The sequence below is a fragment of the Muscardinus avellanarius genome, assembly GCF_963383645.1.
Source record: "Muscardinus avellanarius genome assembly, chromosome: 6".
Lineage (NCBI taxonomy): Eukaryota > Metazoa > Chordata > Mammalia > Rodentia > Gliridae > Muscardinus > Muscardinus avellanarius.
Genome location: NC_137791.1, coordinates 64,376,957 through 64,396,916, shown reverse-complemented (window position 1 = coordinate 64,396,916; position 19,960 = coordinate 64,376,957). Strand labels below are relative to the sequence as shown.

General features: G+C 44.0%; 1 protein-coding gene across 1 annotated transcript in view; it reads left to right on the top strand.

Annotated features, from left to right (window-relative positions):
* Positions 1–3,946: 3,946 nt before the first annotated feature.
* The window catches only part of LOC308264060 (broad substrate specificity ATP-binding cassette transporter ABCG2-like), a gene marked incomplete at both ends in the record, with an annotated part of 33,935 nt that continues 17,921 nt past the window's right edge, over positions 3,947–19,960 (top strand). Inside the window, 5 exons of the mRNA XM_080697203.1 lie at positions 3,947–4,137; positions 11,103–11,162; positions 11,796–11,910; positions 12,656–12,808; positions 19,100–19,257. Of these exons, the coding sequence (XP_080553329.1) occupies positions 3,947–4,137; positions 11,103–11,162; positions 11,796–11,910; positions 12,656–12,808; positions 19,100–19,257 (677 nt within the window). The remainder of the gene's footprint in view (positions 4,138–11,102; positions 11,163–11,795; positions 11,911–12,655; positions 12,809–19,099; positions 19,258–19,960) is intronic.

Sequence of the window (19,960 nt, the reverse complement as noted above, 5' to 3'; positions counted from 1 at the left end):
AGGTCTATGTTCAAAATACTCCTGAAAGTATAATTGTTAAAAGAATTATCACTAGTATGATTTTATATATAAGAAATATATGATTCTGAGATATTAAATAAGCTTACCAAGGTATGTAACTAGAGTAGGGCAGGGCTGGAATTTGAACCTAAGCAATGTAGATCATAACCACTCTTATCACCCTACAAAAATACTGACTTTCTCTTTAAGCCTAGTGGTGGGTGCTCCAAAAATGTGCTGATAGTAAGAATTGGCTATATGTCTCCTCTGTTAAATAGTAAGAATTGGCTATGTCTACACTGCTCAACAGCTCAACACTACTCTAGTGGAGAAAGCATGAACTTGGTTTAGACGAACCATGGCAGCTTTTTAATGTTTGGAAAGTTATATTGGGGGGGTTGTTCGTTTCTTATATGGTGTCCTTGGCCCTGGATTTGATGCCCAGCAGCACAAACCAAACCCAACAAACAAAACACACAACTAAAAATGAATTGAGCAAACAATTAAATGAACCCTCTCTTAGACCCATAAAAAAGATCCAGTGAGGGTGGAGAGTTTGGTCATCCAGGAGAGCCTTGTTCATGGTTCTCAGTTTTTAATAAAAACTCATCCCTCCAAGTCCTTGGACTTGCGGTCCTTCCTGCCACTCTGCAGGCCCACTCCCCTCCGCAAGCCTCTGCCCAGGTTTTCCGCACTTGCCGCCTAACTCCCCTTATTACCTCACTGGCCTTTCCTCCCCTAGCTTTCTCCACACTGAGCCCGTGTTCTTCTAAAGACGTAGTGTTAGATAATTAAGTTCTTACTTCAGAACTCCCCCAACCCCATGAGCTAAGTTTCCTGAAAGGCCTTGGTCTCACTGGTTAAGCTGCCACCCCTCTCCAAAGTACCTGGTCACCACCTGGGAGACCTTCCCCTTCCTGGTGCCCCTTGGCCAATCAGTGAAAGGGACATTCCCCGCTGACCTCAAGCCAGTTACCTGGCCTAATGACCCCCTCTTCTGGGACCCTAGCCAGTTCGTTCAAAGGGCATTTCCCCTAGCCTATTAGCCCCAAATACATAACCCCAAACTCCTATATAACCCTGACTCTAGCACGTGCTCCCTCTCTTCCTTTATTCCTCTTTCTCTCTCTCCCCCTCTGTCTCTCTCTCTCTCTGTCTCTCTTTCTTTGTTTCTTCCTTTCATACCGGACCCTCCAATAAATCTCTTGGCTACACGGTGATCTCTGGTGTGGTCAAACTTTGTCCTTTCACATAGTGTCCGGAGCCTCCTCTAAAAGAGCTCAGGGCTCCTTGCTGAGCATAGATTTATTTCATGATGGGGTCTTTTTACCTCTCTGCCCCAAATCTTGTTGTATCCTCCATATGTCTGCTGCTTCCAAGTGAGGTCACAGAGCACCTCAGTGGACTGACTCCAAAATGATGTTACCCCAAGGCAGAGGGGAAACAAGATGTCTTTGGATCTGTCAAACGAGAGACACCGTGACAGTGGTTGATCCATAAAAGATCTCTTAAATGCAAGGGATACTTTTTGGAAATTAAAGTTCACATTGCACATCCCTTTTGCTTTTCATTGACAAATTGGAGCAACCACCAGATAGTGACGCAAGGCTGCTTACTTCTTGTCAGGACTGTAATCTCTGGGTATTAACTTTATTAAATTGCTTAAGGCGGTATGTGTGTAGGCCTGAGCTCTATGGCTATGAGGCAGAGGGTAACTCCCAACTTACTAGAATGATCCCTAGGGGGAAAATGTAAGGGAAGGGCTCTGAACTCTTGGCCCAGAGTTGAGTCTCTCAACAGGTGCAGTAGTTTTTACTGGACCGGAGTCAGGCTGAGGACTTACCTAAGTTCTCAGGGCATGGAAACCGAGTTTTGCACTCTGGTTTTAGAATGAAGAATACACACTGAAGAGTATGGTAAAAAGTAAGAGAAAATGTTATTTTGGTGCAGATTATCATGATAACAGGTCTAGCAGGATGTAGTGAATGAAAGGGTTTAAACTTTTCTAAATAGCAAAAGTGTGGCCTCCCTGGGTAAAATGCCAGAAGAAAGGGTGATGTAAGTAGACCTCTAGAAAAAGGACAACTGGGAATAGGGAAAGCCCTGCCATCTCCTGTGGAAACCCTTTTTAAGTTGGCTGAGATTTTCATAACTAGCCCAGACATAGAGTAGACAGGTGCAGGTGGGTTGTGAAGGCCTTGAGTCAATGGAGAGAGGACTCACAGTGTTTTTAAAGTAAAGGTGTAAAGTTCCTACATGACTTGTTTCTCCTTTGACTGGGCAAGGAGAATAGAATTTTGGCTAATTGTTACCATTCATTGTGCTCAAAGATTAACACACAACTATTTAGCTCTCATATCCCAGGCGCAAGTCTTGAATTGTTTGTTTGTAGGTTTGTTTGTTTATTTTTCTTTTCCAGTTTCTAAAAAGCTTTGGGGTAGGCTGGGAGTGGCGGCGCAGGCTTGTAATCCCTGTGCTTGGGAGACTGAGATGGGAGGATCACACAGGTCGAGACCAGCCTTAGCTACTCAGTGAGGCTCTCGGTAGCTTAGTGAGACCCTATTTCCAAATAAAATACAAAATAGGTCTGGGAGTGTAGACCAGAGGTTGAAGGCCCCTGGGTGCCACCTCCAGACCCCCCCCCACACACACACAAAGTTTTGGGGTATAAAAATTATTTAGAGATTACTTATTTTTTTAATCATTTTACTGTGACATGTGTGGGTATGGTTTTCTTGTGTTTAGCATATTTTGTATCTGTCCAGGTTTTTCAGTCTGTGGCCCAATACCTTCCTTGGTTTTTGAAAATATTTGGCCAGTATTTCTTTAAATATTGATTTTGCTCCATTTCCTGACCTTTTCCAAGTGTCTAGTTATATATATGCCAGACATTTTACTTCTTGTCCTGTGTTTCCTACGCACTTTTATGTATTTTTCTTTTTTCTCTTTTTCGTGGTGATAATTTTCATCACCCATAATTTTTTTCCTAGCTATTTTCTAGATAACAGCTTTTTGGTTCACTAATTTGCTTTCCCAATCTTTGTTTACTATTAAATCATCTACTGAATTCTTAATCCTTTCTCCCTCTGGTGTGGAAGTTCAAACCCAGGGCTGCAAGCATATGCTCTCTCTGCCTGTGAGCGCTATACATCCCAGCCTCTATTTTTTTCTCTAGGAGACAGGGTCTCGCTGTATTGCCCAGACTGACTTACCTCAAATTTATGATCAGCCTGCTTGAGCCTCTGTGTAGCCTCTGTGACTATAGTTGTTTTTTTTTACCACCCTTCCCAGTTTGACTTCTTAATATTGCTTTTGCTTGAAATAGATTCTGTTTCTTTGATGACAATCTGTTGTTTCATTCTAGAGTTTACCTTTGTAGTTGATTGGTCATAACAACCAGAGATGTAAAGTCTGGAGCTATAAATGCAGAGAAATTTCTCATGTCCCTCACTTCTTAACTAAGCCTATTTTGGTAATAGAATTTTGTAAACTCCAAAAATAAAAAAAATCAGGGGTAGATAATGATGATGGGATGGTCATGTAGGCTGTCCCTGAAGTTGTATCAAAATATGCTTTTCAAGCCAGACAAATCTAAATCTTACTTTTTTTTCTGCTTTATGTTTTTTGAGCAATTGTCATACTTTTGTTGGTACAATGTAATTATGTAATTATGCATCGTAGTGAGATTCAAAGTTATACAAACATACAAGCATACATCATTTGGTGAATTTCCCCCTTTTTATACTCTTAACTGTTTACTTATTTGGTATCTCATTGGAGTGCAAGTGTTCAAAGTTGTGTTCTAAAGTTGTAAAGGAATCCTCTGCAGGGAAGTTTACAACTGACTTGGCTTAAATGTAATGTTCTCCAGCATTTATAATTTCATTTATTGGGAATATCAATTTACCATCATTGTTCCCTCTACAGAAAGGCAGACACTCTCCAGATGTCTTCCAATAATGACCAGTTCTGTATCCCGATGTCAATAAAGAAGACCAATGGCCTTCCCGGGGATCCAAAGACAATTCCCGAAGGGGCTGTGTTAAGCTTTCACAACATCTGTTATCGAGTAAAAGTGAAGAGTGGATTTCTGTTTTGTCAGAAAACAGTTGAGAAAAAAATACTATCGAACATCAAGTAGGTGCATGAACTTTTAAAAAACCCTTTATTGACCTTCAGTGAAGGTTTTGCCTATTACCAATAAGTTGCTGGCATTTGTGTGCTCATCTTTATGCACATATATTGACACATGCTTTAACTTATTTTGGTTAATCTAGGACTGAAATGGTTGTTTCACTTGTTAAGTATATGTTTAATTTTGTAAGGAGCTGTTACACTTTTTAAATATGGATATACCATGTATATCAAGTTTTGCTTGAGAAACTGAACAATGAAGGTATCATGTAATTTTTTCTGTGTAAGTCTTATGTTTTGGTGCAAGAAAATCTGGCTGTATGATTCACTGCTTTTTATTATTATTATTTTTTTGGTGGTAATGGGATTCCTGGAAACCCTTCTGCCTCTGTGTTACACTCCCAGACCTATTTTATACTTTTTATTTGGAAACAGGGTCTTTTAAGCCAGCGCGGCTGGCTTCGAACCTGCGCGATCCTCCTGTCTCCGCCTCCCAAGCGCGGGGATTACAAGCGTGCGCCACCACGCCCGGCGCGATTCACTGCTTTTTGACTGTGGGGATTTAATTATAACTTTGAGATTTAGTTATCCAATATATGAAATAGAAGACTGCTGATAGACTTTCTGAGTCAGGCTTTTTTGGGTACTTATACATATCCTTTACATTCTAGTAACAAGGAAGTTGAAATGGTAGTATATTGTGAAAATACTTTGATTTACACATAAGCCTATTTTAAATTGACGGCCCAATTATAGTAGCTTAGTGTGTACTAATTCACCTAATGCTTTCGTTCCATAGTAATATCAGGTAGAAAATATATATAAGGCAACAATAATTTAACTCTTGTTGTTCAGTTAAAATGCAAAGTGATAGTTTAAGATCCAGAGTAATTGATTCCATATTAAAAGTACCCCATAAGTATTTTCATTCAGCAGTAAATTTAGAATTTAAAATGTGGTGTTCAAGTAAGAGCTCGTATGACGGGGAAATGAAGGGTTCTATGGAATCTTCTCACTATCAGGTATGTATTAGTTCACAGATGCTAGCCTTAGCGTGTTAATGTTTTTCTGAATTCTAGAGACCTGAATCAAAACTTCCTCTCTAGAGTGCAGGTAAGTGGGTTTGGGTTTGCTCAGACAGCGTGGCCTATTTGTCTTGTTTGTTCGATAGGGGAAATCATTCCTCCTAGACAAAGCAAGCAAATTTTCCTGACTTTCTAAGGCTGGGGAAATAGTTATAAAAATAGTCCTTTGACCCCATGTGTCTGCAGATCTATATAGAATCACGTTTGTCCTTTTTTCCTGACGTTTTGTGTGCAGCTATGGTCTTTTCGGTACAAATACAGAGTAGAAAGTTTCAGGAGAGAAATGGGGAGGAACTGAGAGCTGCCGGAGCTGAGGCCATGAACACTGCAGGATCAGAGTCTGTCCTTGCAGCAACCCTCGCTTTCTTCTTAAAAAAAAAAATTCCTGGTTAGCACCGGGTACGGTGGGGTACATGTCTGAAATCCCAGTACTTGGGAGGCTGAGACTGGAGGATCACAGTTTTGAGGACAGCCTCAGCAAGTAGTGAGAGACTCACCAATGTAGTGAGACCCTATTTCAAAATAAAAAATAGAAAGGACTGAGGGTGTAACTTGGAGGTAGAATGCCCCTGGATTCAATCCCCAGTGCTGCAAAAGAAAAAGAAAAAAGGTAAGAAAAGAAAAGTCCTGATTACCCGAGTGTGTGGGGCAAGTCAGCCTCAGCAACTTTGCGAGACCCTGTTTCACATAATCATAAAAATAATAACAACAACAATAATAATAGTAATATAAAGTTGAGGGTGTAACTTGGAGGTAGAATGCTCCTGGGTTCAATACTCAGTACCAAAAGGGGAAAAAATCCTGCCTACATGGGTACGGAGAAGAAGGGTGGCTGCAAGTTTTTTGTCTTTTGTTGCGTCGCTCGGTAGAACAGACTTATGAAACTGACGAGGTATTTGTGAAACATAATGAGTAAGACTTTGTGCTGAAAAGGTAGGAGGCAACATGATTTGAGTGTGTGCAGGTTGGGTAGGTGTGGGACGCATACCGTATAATGATGCATTTGTCTTGTTTTTGTGTGTGTGCTGGGGATTGAACCATGGGCTTTGAGCAGGATAAGCATGGTTCCCGTCACTGAGCTACACCCCCGGCCCCCAGTGTGTGTGTGTGTGTGCATGCGTGTGTGTGTGTGTGTGTGTGTGTGTGTGTGTGTGTGTATGCATATGGTAGAGACTGAACTCAGGGTCTTGCACATGCCAGGCAATAGCTCCACCACTGGGGCACATTCTTAGCTCCTCTTGCTCATCTTTTCAATGTAGTAGATTAGTAACTTAACCCAAAATGTTTCATGGATGCAAAGTTTTCACCATTTTTATGCCTTGCTAGTATGCTTTTCAGCAAAGGAAGTCATTGTCTTGTGCTTTTCTAGATGCATAAAAATGCAGTCAGGTCTTGGAGTTCAGTTGAGGGCAGTGAGAATGGGTGTACTTGCCACTCAGATTGCTGCTCTAGATATCCATGAGAAGGTCCATCCCCTTTTTGTCTCCAGTGCTTCCAATCTTTCTCCCACGTGTTGGATTCAAATAGGTAGAGTCTCGTGCCGGGCGTGGTGGTGCACACTTGTAATCCCCGCGCTTGGGAGGCGGAGACAGGAGGATCGCGCTGGTTCAGAGCCAGCCTTGCTGGCTTAAGAGACCCTGTTTCGAAATAAAAATATAAAAATAGGTCTGGGAGTGTAGCCTGGACATAGAAGTTCTTCCAGGAACCCCAGTGCCAACCAACAATCAAACAAATAAACCCAAATAGGTAGAGTCTCTAGGATGTGTGAAAATTGCTTTCATTATCTTATTTTTGACTTGGGTTTGCTAGCACCAACACCATGCATAATGATAACTGTTTGGAACAGCTGGTTATAATATTGATTTTTTTTGTTTTTTCCTTTCTTTTGTAAAAATAAATTAAAATAAAAATTTCCCATGAGAATTCAGAAGTGTTTTGGGCCTGATGAGACATCTTTGTCTCTTGCTCATTTTTTCTGCATATCCAGCACCTGTGGTACAAACCATCCATTCCTGTCGGTGTGGGGTGTCCTATAATTGTGAAGGGAGTCCATTACACTCTTTGGGAGATTCTCAGATTAACAACTTATTTTGAAATAATTGCAGGTATAAGCCTGCACGCACATGCCCCGTCCCTCAGATTCCCTAATTTCCCTGTTGTTCCATTTGCTCCAGTCTCTGTGTCTCCTTTGTACCCATTGTCATTACTGGGTGTGGGAACCATCTGAGAGCGGGCTGTGCATGTGATCCTCCTTCATCCCTAGCCTCTGCAGCATTACTTTGCAAAAGGAGGAGCCTCTCCTTTATTGTCATCACTCGAGCGTTGTCTGGTGACAGCGGAGGGAAGATGTGGCCTGGTAATGAAGGCAGAGTGGTCCCGAGGGCGCCCGTCACCTCGCTCCCCACGCAGCTCACTGACCACCACGTGGCATCTCTTCAGACTCATCCCCCTGCTCTTTTCTAGTCCCCGCTCACTGCAGGTGTTGTTAAAGGTGATCACCTGGGCCTGTTGCTGTCTGCTGAACGTCACCACAACTCGGTGATGTTCCTCTTTGTACCTGATTGGCATTACAAGAGGAGACGCTGTGCCATTATTACAGAATCCTGTTCCTCAACAAACTCCACCGTCACCAACTCGTGATGACTCCTATGTGGGTCAGCAACCGCTGTTCTAGTTGCCAACGGGCGATTTTCTAATTATATTATCTTATAGTTTGTATTCTACAAAGCAGAAAACGTGCTTCCGTCATTGTCTCTTCTGCCTACTTGCTGTTTGAACATATGGACCTGATATATTTGGTCACATTCAGGAGTGATGCGTCCTCATCATTATTTATCTCGATGCCTCTCTTGTTCCTCACTTTACCAGTGGGAGACCATTCAAGATGGGGTTCTCCCTCATTATTCTGATGGATCCTCTCACTTTTTGATACTTCCTTGGCAGATCAAGAAGTGCCAGACTCATTGTATGCTTACTCTGCCAGCCCTGGAGTCAGCTCGTGTTCATTTCTTCATCCTGCTTGTGAATCTGCAGGTTCTGATGTGATTTCTTCCTCCTTTCTGCTCTATCTGAATATTCACTATCCTTACATGTCCACTTATTTGTGTGTCTCTTCTGTGCCTAGACATCTTCAAAGAATGTCTCCTACTGGAGTGATATCTCCCCATTTTTTAAAAATTATTATTATTTTTTTTTTTTGGTGATACTAGGGGTGGAACCCAGGGGCTTTCTACCTCTGGGCTATACTCCCAGACCTACTTTATACTTTATTTGGAAACAGGGTCTCACTAAGTTGCTGAGAGCCTCACTAAGTAGCTGAGGCTGGCTTCGAACCTATGCGATCCTCCTGTCTCAGCCTGCCAAGTGTGGCGATTACAAGCGTGTGCCACCACGCCGGCACTTCCCATTTTAAATTAAGTACTTTCCAGCTAACTCTCAGACACTTAACAAGGAAGGAAATGAACTGTCGTGAGGATATGTGTTTCCTTCGCTAAGTGGTAAGACATTTTCCCTCAGTGTTAAGCACTGATGATGCTTTTTTATCCTCTGGAGTACTTCATTCTAGCCTTTAGATTTCTGCTTAAAAAAATGTTTTTTGAGCCAGCATTCGGAAGGCTGAGACCGCAGGATTGCAGACTGTCTCAGCTACTTAGTGAGGCCCTCTGCAACTTAGTGAGACCCTGTTTCAAAAATAAAGAATAAAAAATAGGGTAGAAGTTGTAACTTGGAGGTCGAATGGCCCTGGGTTCCAGCCCCAGCCCCGCAAAAAAAAAAAAAAAATAATAATAATAATAATAATAAAAAAGTTTTTTGGTCTCATTTGACTTTAGTAGCAAAATTACTATTAATTTCTTTGTTTGATTATTGGTGTTTTATATTCATATGTCATGATGGAGTTCAGAGTGATAGAGCCACACATGTACTCAGCACTTGGCAATCCTCTTCCCAACTCCCACCCTGCTCCCTTCCCTTCCCTGTGCACAGCACTGAGATGGGCATTGATAATTTTGTGTATGTTCATTGTGTCCACGGAACTGTTTCCTTCATCAAATCTCCCTCTTTCCACCTGCCTCCCTCCCGTAGGTCCCCTCCACCCTTCCACTAGAGTTTTCCTTCTTTGTCTAGAGTCCCTTTTATATCTCAGTTTCTCCCTACCTTCTATTTATTATGGAAAATATCTGACCTTTTATTTTTTTGACTGGCTAATCTCACTTAGCATAATATTCCCTAGTTCCATCTATTTTCCTGCAAATTTGACATAATTTTCTTCTTTATGGCTGAGTAGAATTCCATTGTTTGTATATCCCATAATTTTGTGATCCATTCACTTGGTGTTGGACAGCTAGGCTGATTCCAAAATTAGGCTATTATTTATTGTGCTGCTGAAACATAAATATGTGTGTATGACTATAGCAGTCTGGTTTCAGTCCCTTTGGGAAGATACCCAGGAATGTTATAGCTGGGTCATATAGTAGTTCCATTTCCAGTCTTCTGAGGAACTTCTTCACTGATCTCCAAAGTAGCTGCACTAATTTACAATCTCACCAATGAAGAAATTAAAGAAGACCCTAGAAGATGGAAAGATCTTCCATGCTCTTGGATAGGCCGAATAAATATTATCAAAATGGCTATTCTTCCAAAAGTGATCTTTAGATTCAATGCAATCTCTATCAATATACCATAGTAATTCTTCTTAGAACTGGAAAAATCAGTCCTAAAATTTATGAGATTTAAAAAAGACCCTGAAGAGCCAAAATGGTTCTCAGCAATAAGCACCAAAGAGGAGGCATCATAGTTCCTGACTTCAAACTATACTACAGAGCTATAGTAATAAAAACAGCATGGTATTAGTACATAAACAGACATATAGACCAATGGAACAGAATAGTAGATTCAGAAACAAATCCATACACATACTGCCAATTGATTTTTGACAGAGGAGCCAAAAACATAGGCTGGAGAAAAGATAGCATTTATACCAAATGATGTTGGCAAAACTTGTTATCCATTTGTAGAAAAATGGAATTAAACCCCATCTTTGCACCCTGTACAGGAGTCAACTCAAGATGAATCAAAGATCTGGAAATTAAATCAGTCATTTTGCAGTTACTAGAAGAGGGCATAGGACCAGTGCTCCAACATATAGGTACTGGTAGAAACCTCCTCAATAAAAGCCCCAAGGCACAAGAAATTAAAACAAGGATTAATAAGTGCGAATGCACTGAATTGAAGAGCTTTTGTGCAGCCAAGAACCCTAATAGAGAGCCAGCAGAATGAGAGAAAATCTTTGCCAGCCACTCCTCTGATAGATCAGTAGTATTGATCACTGCTATTGAGTTAATGATCACTTAATTGTGTACAGCTTGACTAAGAGTTGGCACGTAAGCTAATTTGAAGACTCTGGTTGTCAACATTACCCAGGAGCTATTATTTACACTGTGTTAAGAGGAGGAAGTGCAACCGAGAGACCTCACGAAAATGTGTGTTACTTGTTTAAAGGAACTTTGTTTTTGTTGTTGCCTTTCATGGACCCAGGGCCTCCTGCATGCCAAGCACTGGCTCTACCACTGAGCAGTACCGCCAGGCCAATTTCAAGGAACCTTGAGCATTTGACAGGTCTCTTTTCCAAAAGGGATAAATAATTTCAAAAATAAATGAAAGAGGAACATAGAGAACCAGAACTATCTTTCTTACTACTCCTCAGTAGAGACTAACTTCCTTTGTAGACTAGACTTATATTAATCAGTAATTCCTTTTCTGTTTCCTTGTTTGAATTGGTACTTGATTTCTGCCTACAATTTCATCAACCTTCAAGGTCAACTGACACTGAATAGAACTTTGTTTAAAGTGGAATGATAAATCAGTATGTGTTTGTGTTTACAGTGGGATCATGAAACATGGACTCAATGCCATCCTGGGACCCACAGGTGGAGGAAAATCTTCGTGAGTATAACACAAAATATAAGTCACCCTTTTCTGAGCAGTTCCATTGTCCTTTAAAAAAATCAGTTTTATGGGAGGAGTTATTGACTGATCTTTTACTCGCATGTCCAGTCTGGCTTGAGGTGCTACAGATAACATACATTTGGGCTACTGTTATGCCAGGAGTGTGGCATGATAAAGTAGCTGGCATCCTGTGGTTGGCCATAGTATGAATTAATGAGAAGAAAAAAAGTAAGGGATTTTATTAAAAGTGGGGAGATGGAACAGAAAGTATAATCACAGACATGCATCTTAGATAAAAAAAAGTCCATTACCTGGGTCTGGTCCACCAAGGTCAGATGACCAGAAGGGTCATTTGGGACATCTGTGCTACATAAGCTCATGTTGCTCTTCTTTTATATTTTGGGGCTTTCTAAGCGCATATAATGGAAAAGAAGTTGAGAAGTGTGTGTGTGTGTGTGTGTGTGTGTGTGTGTGTGTGTGTGTGTATGTGTGTGTGTGTTAAAATGTTAGTTAAACCATAGAATTTTGTCTTATTCATTTTCTATCTTGAGCAGAATTGGGATTCAGAGTAGTTGAGATATGGCTTGTGTTGGAGGGGGAAAAAGTGCCCTAACATTATGTCTTTTATAGGTTGCTAGATGTCTTAGCTGCAAGGAAAGATCCCCGGGGATTATCTGGAGATGTTTTGATAAATGGAGCACCTCAACCTGCCAATTTCAAATGTTATTCAGGTTATGTGGTACAAGTAAGTATTAGTGGGTTTCTCTTTTAGGTTAGTGCCTCGGCTCATACTTTAGTGTGCTTACAGTTGAACATAGGATATGCACATGGAAATAACTTTTTTTCTATTTTTTCATTTTTTTTCTGTATGTGTGCTACTGAGGAGGATTGAACCCAGGGGCACTCTACCACTGAGCTATGTCTCCATTCCTTTTTATTTTTTATTTTGAGACAGGGTCTCACTAAGTTACGCTGACCTCAAACCTGCAGTCCTCTTATCTGAGCCTCTCAGGTACTGGGATTACAGGTATGCACCACTGAGCTCAGCTGGAAATACCTTCTTTCACACCAGCTTTTCATAATCTCTCATTATATTGAGGGTGGAGGTAAAGGGAAAGGCAGAGAGGACCTGGAATATGACCCTGGGATCCAGTGGTATCAATCCAACTGTTAACAATTCCAAAGGGAAACCTGTTGTCCTTTTTTGCTATTCTTGCACTTTTTCCTCCCCCTAGAAGATACCCTGGTCAGTTCCACGTGCTCAGCCATCTGAGGGTGTCTGGTAGCATCCTAAGCCCCTGTGCGGCACGTGGGTGAGCAGGTGGGGGTGAAATGGTTTCGTGGGCTCCTCAGCTGTCTGCTTGTGGACTCACTGCCAGTTTCTTTGCCCTTAGCCAGAAATCCACCTTGGGTTTGTTATCTTCATGGATTAAGCTACACACACTAGAGTGATGGTCAGTGTGTCTCATTAAAACACCATTTGCTTTCAGGATGACGTTGTGATGGGCACCCTGACGGTGAGAGAAAACCTACAGTTCTCAGCAGCGCTTTGGCTCCCAACAACTATGACAAACCATGAAAAAGATGAGAGGATCAACAAGGTCATTGAAGAGTTAGGTCTTAACAAGGTGGCAGATTCCAAGTTAATGTGGAAAAAAAAAAAAAAAAAAAACCCTGGTAGTATAATCGACAGGAAAGAAACCTCCCATGCACATTGGTCAAGTCTTGGCTCATCAGATATCTTTGCAGTGTCTGCCCGCCCCCAACCCCCTTTTAGCTTTATTCTTCCTGTTTACCTCTAGGAGAATTTGTTCCCTTGCTTTCTTGAGGTATATTTTTGGAATTGAGATTCTAAGCATTCTTGCTCTGTATGTTTCAGCTTGCTGTAACTTGACTTCTAAAACCATATTCTGTCATTAGGATTTACTTCTCACTTGCATAGTGATTGAATTCTTTTTCTAAAATCCTTCTTTTGGCAGCTTTGTCGTTCTTCCTTCTTCCCTTCCTTCTGCCAATGTTTATTTCCTGGCTCCTCTGGTCGACTCTTTTAGGCTGAAGGGGTACTAGTAATAAAGAGTGGCAAGCAGCTTCTTTTGTGGGTTGTGTAGTACCAGGAAGAGGAAATGAGAAGAATAATGAACTTTATTACTGAATAGCTGGTATGAACATTTTGCTGAGCAGACATTTGGAGTTTGGGGTGACAGTGAGCTATTTAGAATGTAATGACTATGCTTTAGAACCCTGTGATCTCCCCTCCATAGAGGCAGTGAGGAATGGGTGTTTTTTTTTTTTTTTGGCTATTTCTTCCTTTCATCTCTGCTGACAATCTTTTTTTAAATTTATTTATTTTTTAAATTGGTGCATTGTCATATATCAATCACATTGGGGTATAAGACTTGAGAGGATATACAAGCACACATCATCCAATTAGCCCTCCTCAAGCCCCCATCCCATTCCCTCCCCCTCCCTTCATCCCACACTTCTTTGGTGATTAACTTTGATGCATTTGTTTATGTACCTCCTGCGTTTTAAAGAGGCTCCATCCTCCACTATTACATACCCTCTGATTGGTCACATTAGTTGCTTCACTATAGGGCCCTTTCTATAGCTCAACCTCTTCCTGTTGCCCCTTTCCTCCTAGTTATTGCAGATTAAGAGAAGCATCTGATTTATATTTTCTGCGATATTTCCCTGTGCATGCTGCGTTGCAAGTACCGATCCCACTCTTTACAGCCCCAATAGTGGCCTGGCTACTCAGTGGACTGATCCAGACCTCACTGGCTCAAGCAGCGGCCTTGCCTCATGGGAGGCCCCTGTTCTGGTCTCACTGGCCCCTACACCAGCCTAACCCCTCAGCTGGCTTCGATCCTGGCCTTGGAGGCCACAGGAGTGGCCTAGCCTAAGGGCGGGCTCCGATGCTGGACATTGGCCCTAATCCCTCAGCAGGTTCCGCTCCCAGCCTAGGAGGCCCCAGCACTGGCCATGCCTCACGGCAGGCTCCGATGCTGACCTCGCTGGACCAGCACCAGTCTAACCCTTCAGCAGGTTGTTATCCTGGCTTCGGAGGCCCCATGACCGGCCTTGCCTCACGGCAGGCTCCGATGCCGGCCTCACTGGCCCCGGCACTGGCCTAACCCCTCAGCAGGCTCTTATCCTGGCCTAGGAAGCCCCAGTACCAGCCTTGCCTCAAGGCAGGCTCCGATGCCGGCCTTGCTGGCCCCAGCACTGGCCTAAACCCTTGGCAGGCTCTTATCCTGGCCTTGGAGGCCCCAGTACTGGCCTTGCCTCAAGGCAGTCTCCGATCCCGGCCTCGGAGGCCTGAGCACCAGCCTTGCCTCACAGCAGGCTCCGGTGCCAGCCTCGCTGGCCCCAGCACCGGCCTAACCCCTCGGCAGGCTCTTATCCTGGCCTCGGAGGACCCAGTATTGGCCTTACCTCAAGGCAGACTCCGATTACGGCCTCGCTGGCCACAGCACCGGCCTAACCCCTTGGCAGGCTCTTATCCTGGCCTTGGAGGCCCCAGTCCTGGCCTTGCCTCACGGAAGGCTCCAATGCCGGCCTCACTGGCCCCAGCACTGGTCTAACCCCTCGGCAGGCTCCGATCACGGCCTTGAAGGCCCCAGCACTGGCCATGCCTCATGGCAGGCTCCGATGCTGGCCTCACCTCATGGCAGGCTCCGATGCCGGCCTCGCTGGCCCCAGTACCGGTCTCTCCCTTCGGCAGGCTCTTATCCTGGCCTCGGAGGTCCCAGTACCGGCCTTGCCTCAAGGCAGGCTCCGATCCCGGCCTCACTGGCCCCAGCACCGACCTAACCCCTCCGCCGGCTCTTATCCTGGCCTCGGAGGCCCCAGTACTGGCCTTGCCTCAAGGCAGTCTCCGATCCCAGCCTCGGAGGCCCCAGCACTGGCCTTGCCTCACAGTAGGCTCTGATGTCGGCCTCTCTGGCCCCAGCACTGGCTTAACCCCTCGGCAGGCTCTTATCCTGGCCTCGGAGGCCCCAGAACCGGCCTTGCCTCAAGGCAGGCTCCGATGCCGGCCTCACTGGCCCCAGTTCCAGTCTAACCCCTCGGCAGGCTCCGATCCCGGCCTCAGAGGCCCCAGCACCGGCCATGCCTCACGGCAGGCTCCGATGCCGGCCTCGCTGGCCCCAGCACCAGCCTAACTCCTCGGCATGCTCTTATCCTGGCCTCGGAGGCCCCAGTACCGGCCTTGCCTCACGGCAGGCTCCGATGCTGGCCTCGCTGGCCCTAGCACTGGCCTAACCACTCAGCAGGCTCCGGACCCGACCTCGAAGGCCCCAGCACCAGCCTTGCCTCATGGCAGGCTCCGATGCCGGTCTCGCTGGCCCCAGCATCGGTCTAACCCCTCGGCAGGCTCCAATCCCAGCCACAGAGGCCTCAGTACTGGCCTTGTCTCACAGAAAGCTCCAATGTCGGCCACTGGCCCCGGCACCGCCTAACCCCTCAGCAGCTTCCGATCACTGTCTCTGTGGTTATTATTTCAAAGGTTCCAGGTGTAATGTATCAGATATCTGCCTCCCCTGAGTACTGGCCACTGCCATTGCCACTGCCTCCACCATTTCAAATCCTTCCCAGGCTCTTTTTCCACTCTGAATGTTGTCCAGTGTTCCTAAGCATGCATTATGGTAGCATTCGACATTTGGTGTAATTTCTCCAAAAAATTAAGGGTGGTAGGATCCGGTTTCTGCTTCTCCTGAATACCAGTCTCCACCGCCATCGCGGAGACCTCTTTCAACACCGCCTTTCTCCTTGGTCTCCGCTAAACTCTCTCCTTAAGGGTGATGTCTGAGATTCTTAACAATATAGAGAAATAGCTGTCCTCCTTCACGGGGAATTTTTCCATAAGTTCCAGGGCATTTAGATAAGTTTTGTCTGCATATCCAGTGTCCTGGCATCCATAACGGCTTTCTAAACTCCTCTCCAATATTTTTCTTTTTTTTTCTGTTCCTTTTTTTTTTTTTTTAAATAAGAGAAGACAGTATATGTAGTTTGAGGAGGTAGTGGGATCAGGCACTCACTCAGTAGTACTGTAACCCGGTCGGTTTCCCCATGGGTCCAGAGTGCTCCGCACTACTCCGCCTGGGGCCCAGGGTCCCGCTACCCGGCCCCGGCTGGCATGCTCCGCGCGACCCCTGCCCGGAACCCAGGGTACTGAACCCGGTTTCTCCAGGGGTCTGGCATGTTACGCACAGTTTGGCAAGGGGCCCAGAGTCCCGTGACCCAGGACCCGGCTGGCGTGCCCCGCGCGACCCCCGCCCGGAACCCAGCATGTTACTGGGCCTGGTTTCTCCAGGGGTCTAGCTTGCTACACTCAGTTCGGCCCAGGCCCAGAGTCCCGTGACCCGTGCCCTGGCAGGGGTGACCCGTGCGACCCCCTCCCGGAACCCAGCATCTCACTGTGCCTGGTTTATCCAGGGGTCTGGCGTGCTACCTGCTGACAATCTTTTATGTAAGGTGTATTTTGCTATATTTTGTTTGGAAGAATAATTCGGAAATGCTACCATTAACCACTTATTGTTGTTTTTTGAGTAATGGAGTTTTCTTTGCTTTAGCTATGTTTATTTGCTTGATTTTGTCTTTCCAGCAAGGTACTTTCTTTTACAATGATGATGATGATGATGATTTTGTAATGTCAGTGAATCCAGAGCAAGTGCTCTACCACTGAGCTACATCTCCAGTCCTGTTCTTAACCTTTAAGCATTCATTTCTCTAAATGGTTCATTTGGATTTCCAGGGAACATGTACAAAGGCAGTTGTTAACTTCTAAGAATTCATGTAATTTCATTGACTGAGATAATTTTGACCTTTTAAATAAAACTTGAAAAATATAGAGAAAATCGACCGCTATAATGATATGATTATGAGGTACTTAACATAAGAGAATAATTACTAACAATTTTTGTTGTGGTACTGGGGATTGAGCCAAGGGGCATTCTATCTCCAAGCTACATCCCCAGGCCTATTGTATTTTTATTTTTGAAGCAGGGTCTTGTTAAGTTGATGAGAGTCTCACTACTTACTGAGGCTGTTCTTGAACCTCAGATCCTTCTGTCTCAGCCCCCCAAGTACTGGAATTATAAGTGTGCACCACCATGCCTGGCTCTAATAGACCTAGATTTCTCAGTAGTTAGCATCTTATCCCATAATCTTTTTATTATTTATTTATTTATTTATTTATTTGCGGGTCTGGGGACGGAACCCAGGGGCATTCGACTTCTGAGCTATACTCCCTGCCCTATTTTTTATTCTTTATTTTGAAACTGGGTCTCTCTGAGTTGCAAAGAGCCTCACTAAGTAGCTGAGGCTGTCTGCGAACCACCATCCTCTGGGTTTCAGCTTCCCAAATGCTGAGATTGTAAGCGTGCGCCACCATGCCTGGCTTATCCCATAATCTTAATAGCCATTTCTTACTGAAGTATTTTAAAGAAAATTATATCTTACTTTGTCCCTAAAAAGTCATTATGCACCTGCAAAACACAAAGCCAAGAGGCTAAGTGTGTGGTTCAGTGGTAGAATATGCTTTTGCAAAGTGTGAGGCCCTGGGCTTCATCCCTAGCACCAAATAAATAAGTAAATAAACATAAAAACAAAAGAAAAAGGACATTTGGCTACCTAACTGTAATATTATTATCAATGAACAAAAGTCTTCATGTCATCAGCTCTGTCAAGCCCACTTTCATTCATCTTCCTCAGACTGTCTCCAAATTTCTCTTACTGTGCAGTTATTAATGGGATACAGCCAAGGGCCATGAGTAGCCTGTGATTATTATCTCTTTGGAGACTTTGAATTTCAGAATTGTTTTCTACTTCCTGCCACCCCAAAGCCTTCTAACTCCTCTTGGCACACATGCTGAAATTGACTGGTTGAAAAGATTAAGCCAGTGCTCTGTGGAATATCCCACCTTCTGGATTTGTCTGAAAGGATGAATTGGGAATTCTGCAGTGAGTTAGAAAGTGGGCAGCATCAATTTGGAAAGCTTTCTGTTGATTGAAAGTGTGTTAATGTGGTATATTTGGTATTATATATAATATGGCTCCAAGGTCCCCCACTTCTTATAGGTCCACTGGGGATAAGTAGATAGTTTGTGAAGAGGGGTTTGTTAGGTGACTAATAAATTATTAGAGATGCTTTCCTCTTTCCTCTCCTTTATTTATCTCCTGTTTTATGCTGTGATCTCACTCTATCAGGGCCATTTCTGCTCATATTCTAACTTGCTATTTGTTTGTGTGTGGTATTGGGGATTGAACCCAGGGGCATTCCACCACCTAGCTACACCCCCAGCCCTATTTTTTATTTTTTTATTTTGAAACCGGTTCTCAGTGAGTTGCAAAGGGCCTCATTAAGTAGCTGAGGCTGTCCATGAACTGTGATCCTCCTGTCTCAGCCTCCCAAATGCTGGGATCACAAACGTATGCCACCATGCTCAGCTTCTAACTCGCTATTCATTTATTTTTTGTGGTACTAGGGGTTGAACCCAGACACATTCTACCTCTGAGCCAAACCCAGCCCCACATTTTATTCTTTATTTTGAAGCAGGATCTCACTAAGTTGCAAAGGGCCTTAGTAGCTAAGGTTGGCTGTGATTCTGCGATCCTCCTGTCTCAGCCTCCCAAGTGCTGGGATTACAAGTATGTGCCGCCACACCCAGTTTTAACTTACTATTTTAAACTCTATATTTGACAGGATAAGGAACCTATAGAACCATTAAAAGCATGGACTTCATCTCAGGTTACACACTTAGTAGTTTTGCCCAGTGCATCTGGTAAAGGGAAACTGACTCCTTCTCCCAGGTATTCCTTTACTTGCTATTGTGCAGAGTGAGAATCAAGAGCTAACATGTCTCTAGCAGGACGGGCTGAATGATAGTGATCATGGTTGTTCCTGTTGATAATGACAGTGATTTGCGTTTTAGGTTGGAACTCAGTTTCTCCGTGGTGTGTCTGGGGGAGAAAGGAAAAGGACTAGCATCGCAATGGAGCTGATCACTGATCCTTCCATCTTGTTCCTGGATGAGCCCACAACTGGCTTAGACTCAAGCACAGCAAATGCTGTCTTTTTACTCTTGAAAAGGTGAGTGCAAGTGCATCAAGAACATTGCTCTCTCTTTTCTTTCCTTTTTTCTTTTCTTTCTTTCTTTTTTTGTGGTACTGGGAACAGAACCCAGGGGCATTTTACCTTCGAGCTACACCCCCAGCCTTATTTGTAATTCTTTATTTTTTGAAACAGGGCCTAACTAAGTTGGGAAGAGCCTCAGTAAGTAGCTGAAGCTGGCTGCGAACCTGGATGCTCCTGTTTCAGCCTCCCAAGTACTAAGATTACAAGTATACACCACCATGCCTGGCTATTTCTTTCTTACTTTTCTGTGTGTGTGTGTGTGTGTGTGTGTGTGTGTGTGTGTGTGTGTGTTGATTGAACCCAGGAATATTCTGCCAGGCTACACCTCCAGCCATATTTTATTTTTTATTTGGAAACAGGGTTTCACTAAGTTGCTGCTAGCCTTGCTCCTTCAATCCTCCTGTCTCAACCTCCCCAAAACTGGGCTTACAGTTCTGTTATTTATTTAACATCTGATCACTTCTTGTACCTGGTATTCTTGGTACAGGGGATTCAGAAGTGAATGGCAAAATTTCTTCCTTCTTTGTTAGAGGGAAGCAACCAGTGAACATCAAAGTGTTGTCAAGCAAGATGAAACAAGAGCTCAGGAAGGAAGGCTGTGGGGGTGGGGAGCTGGTGGAAACAGCAGGGGGTTCAGAGAGAGCTCAAGTGTGTACCT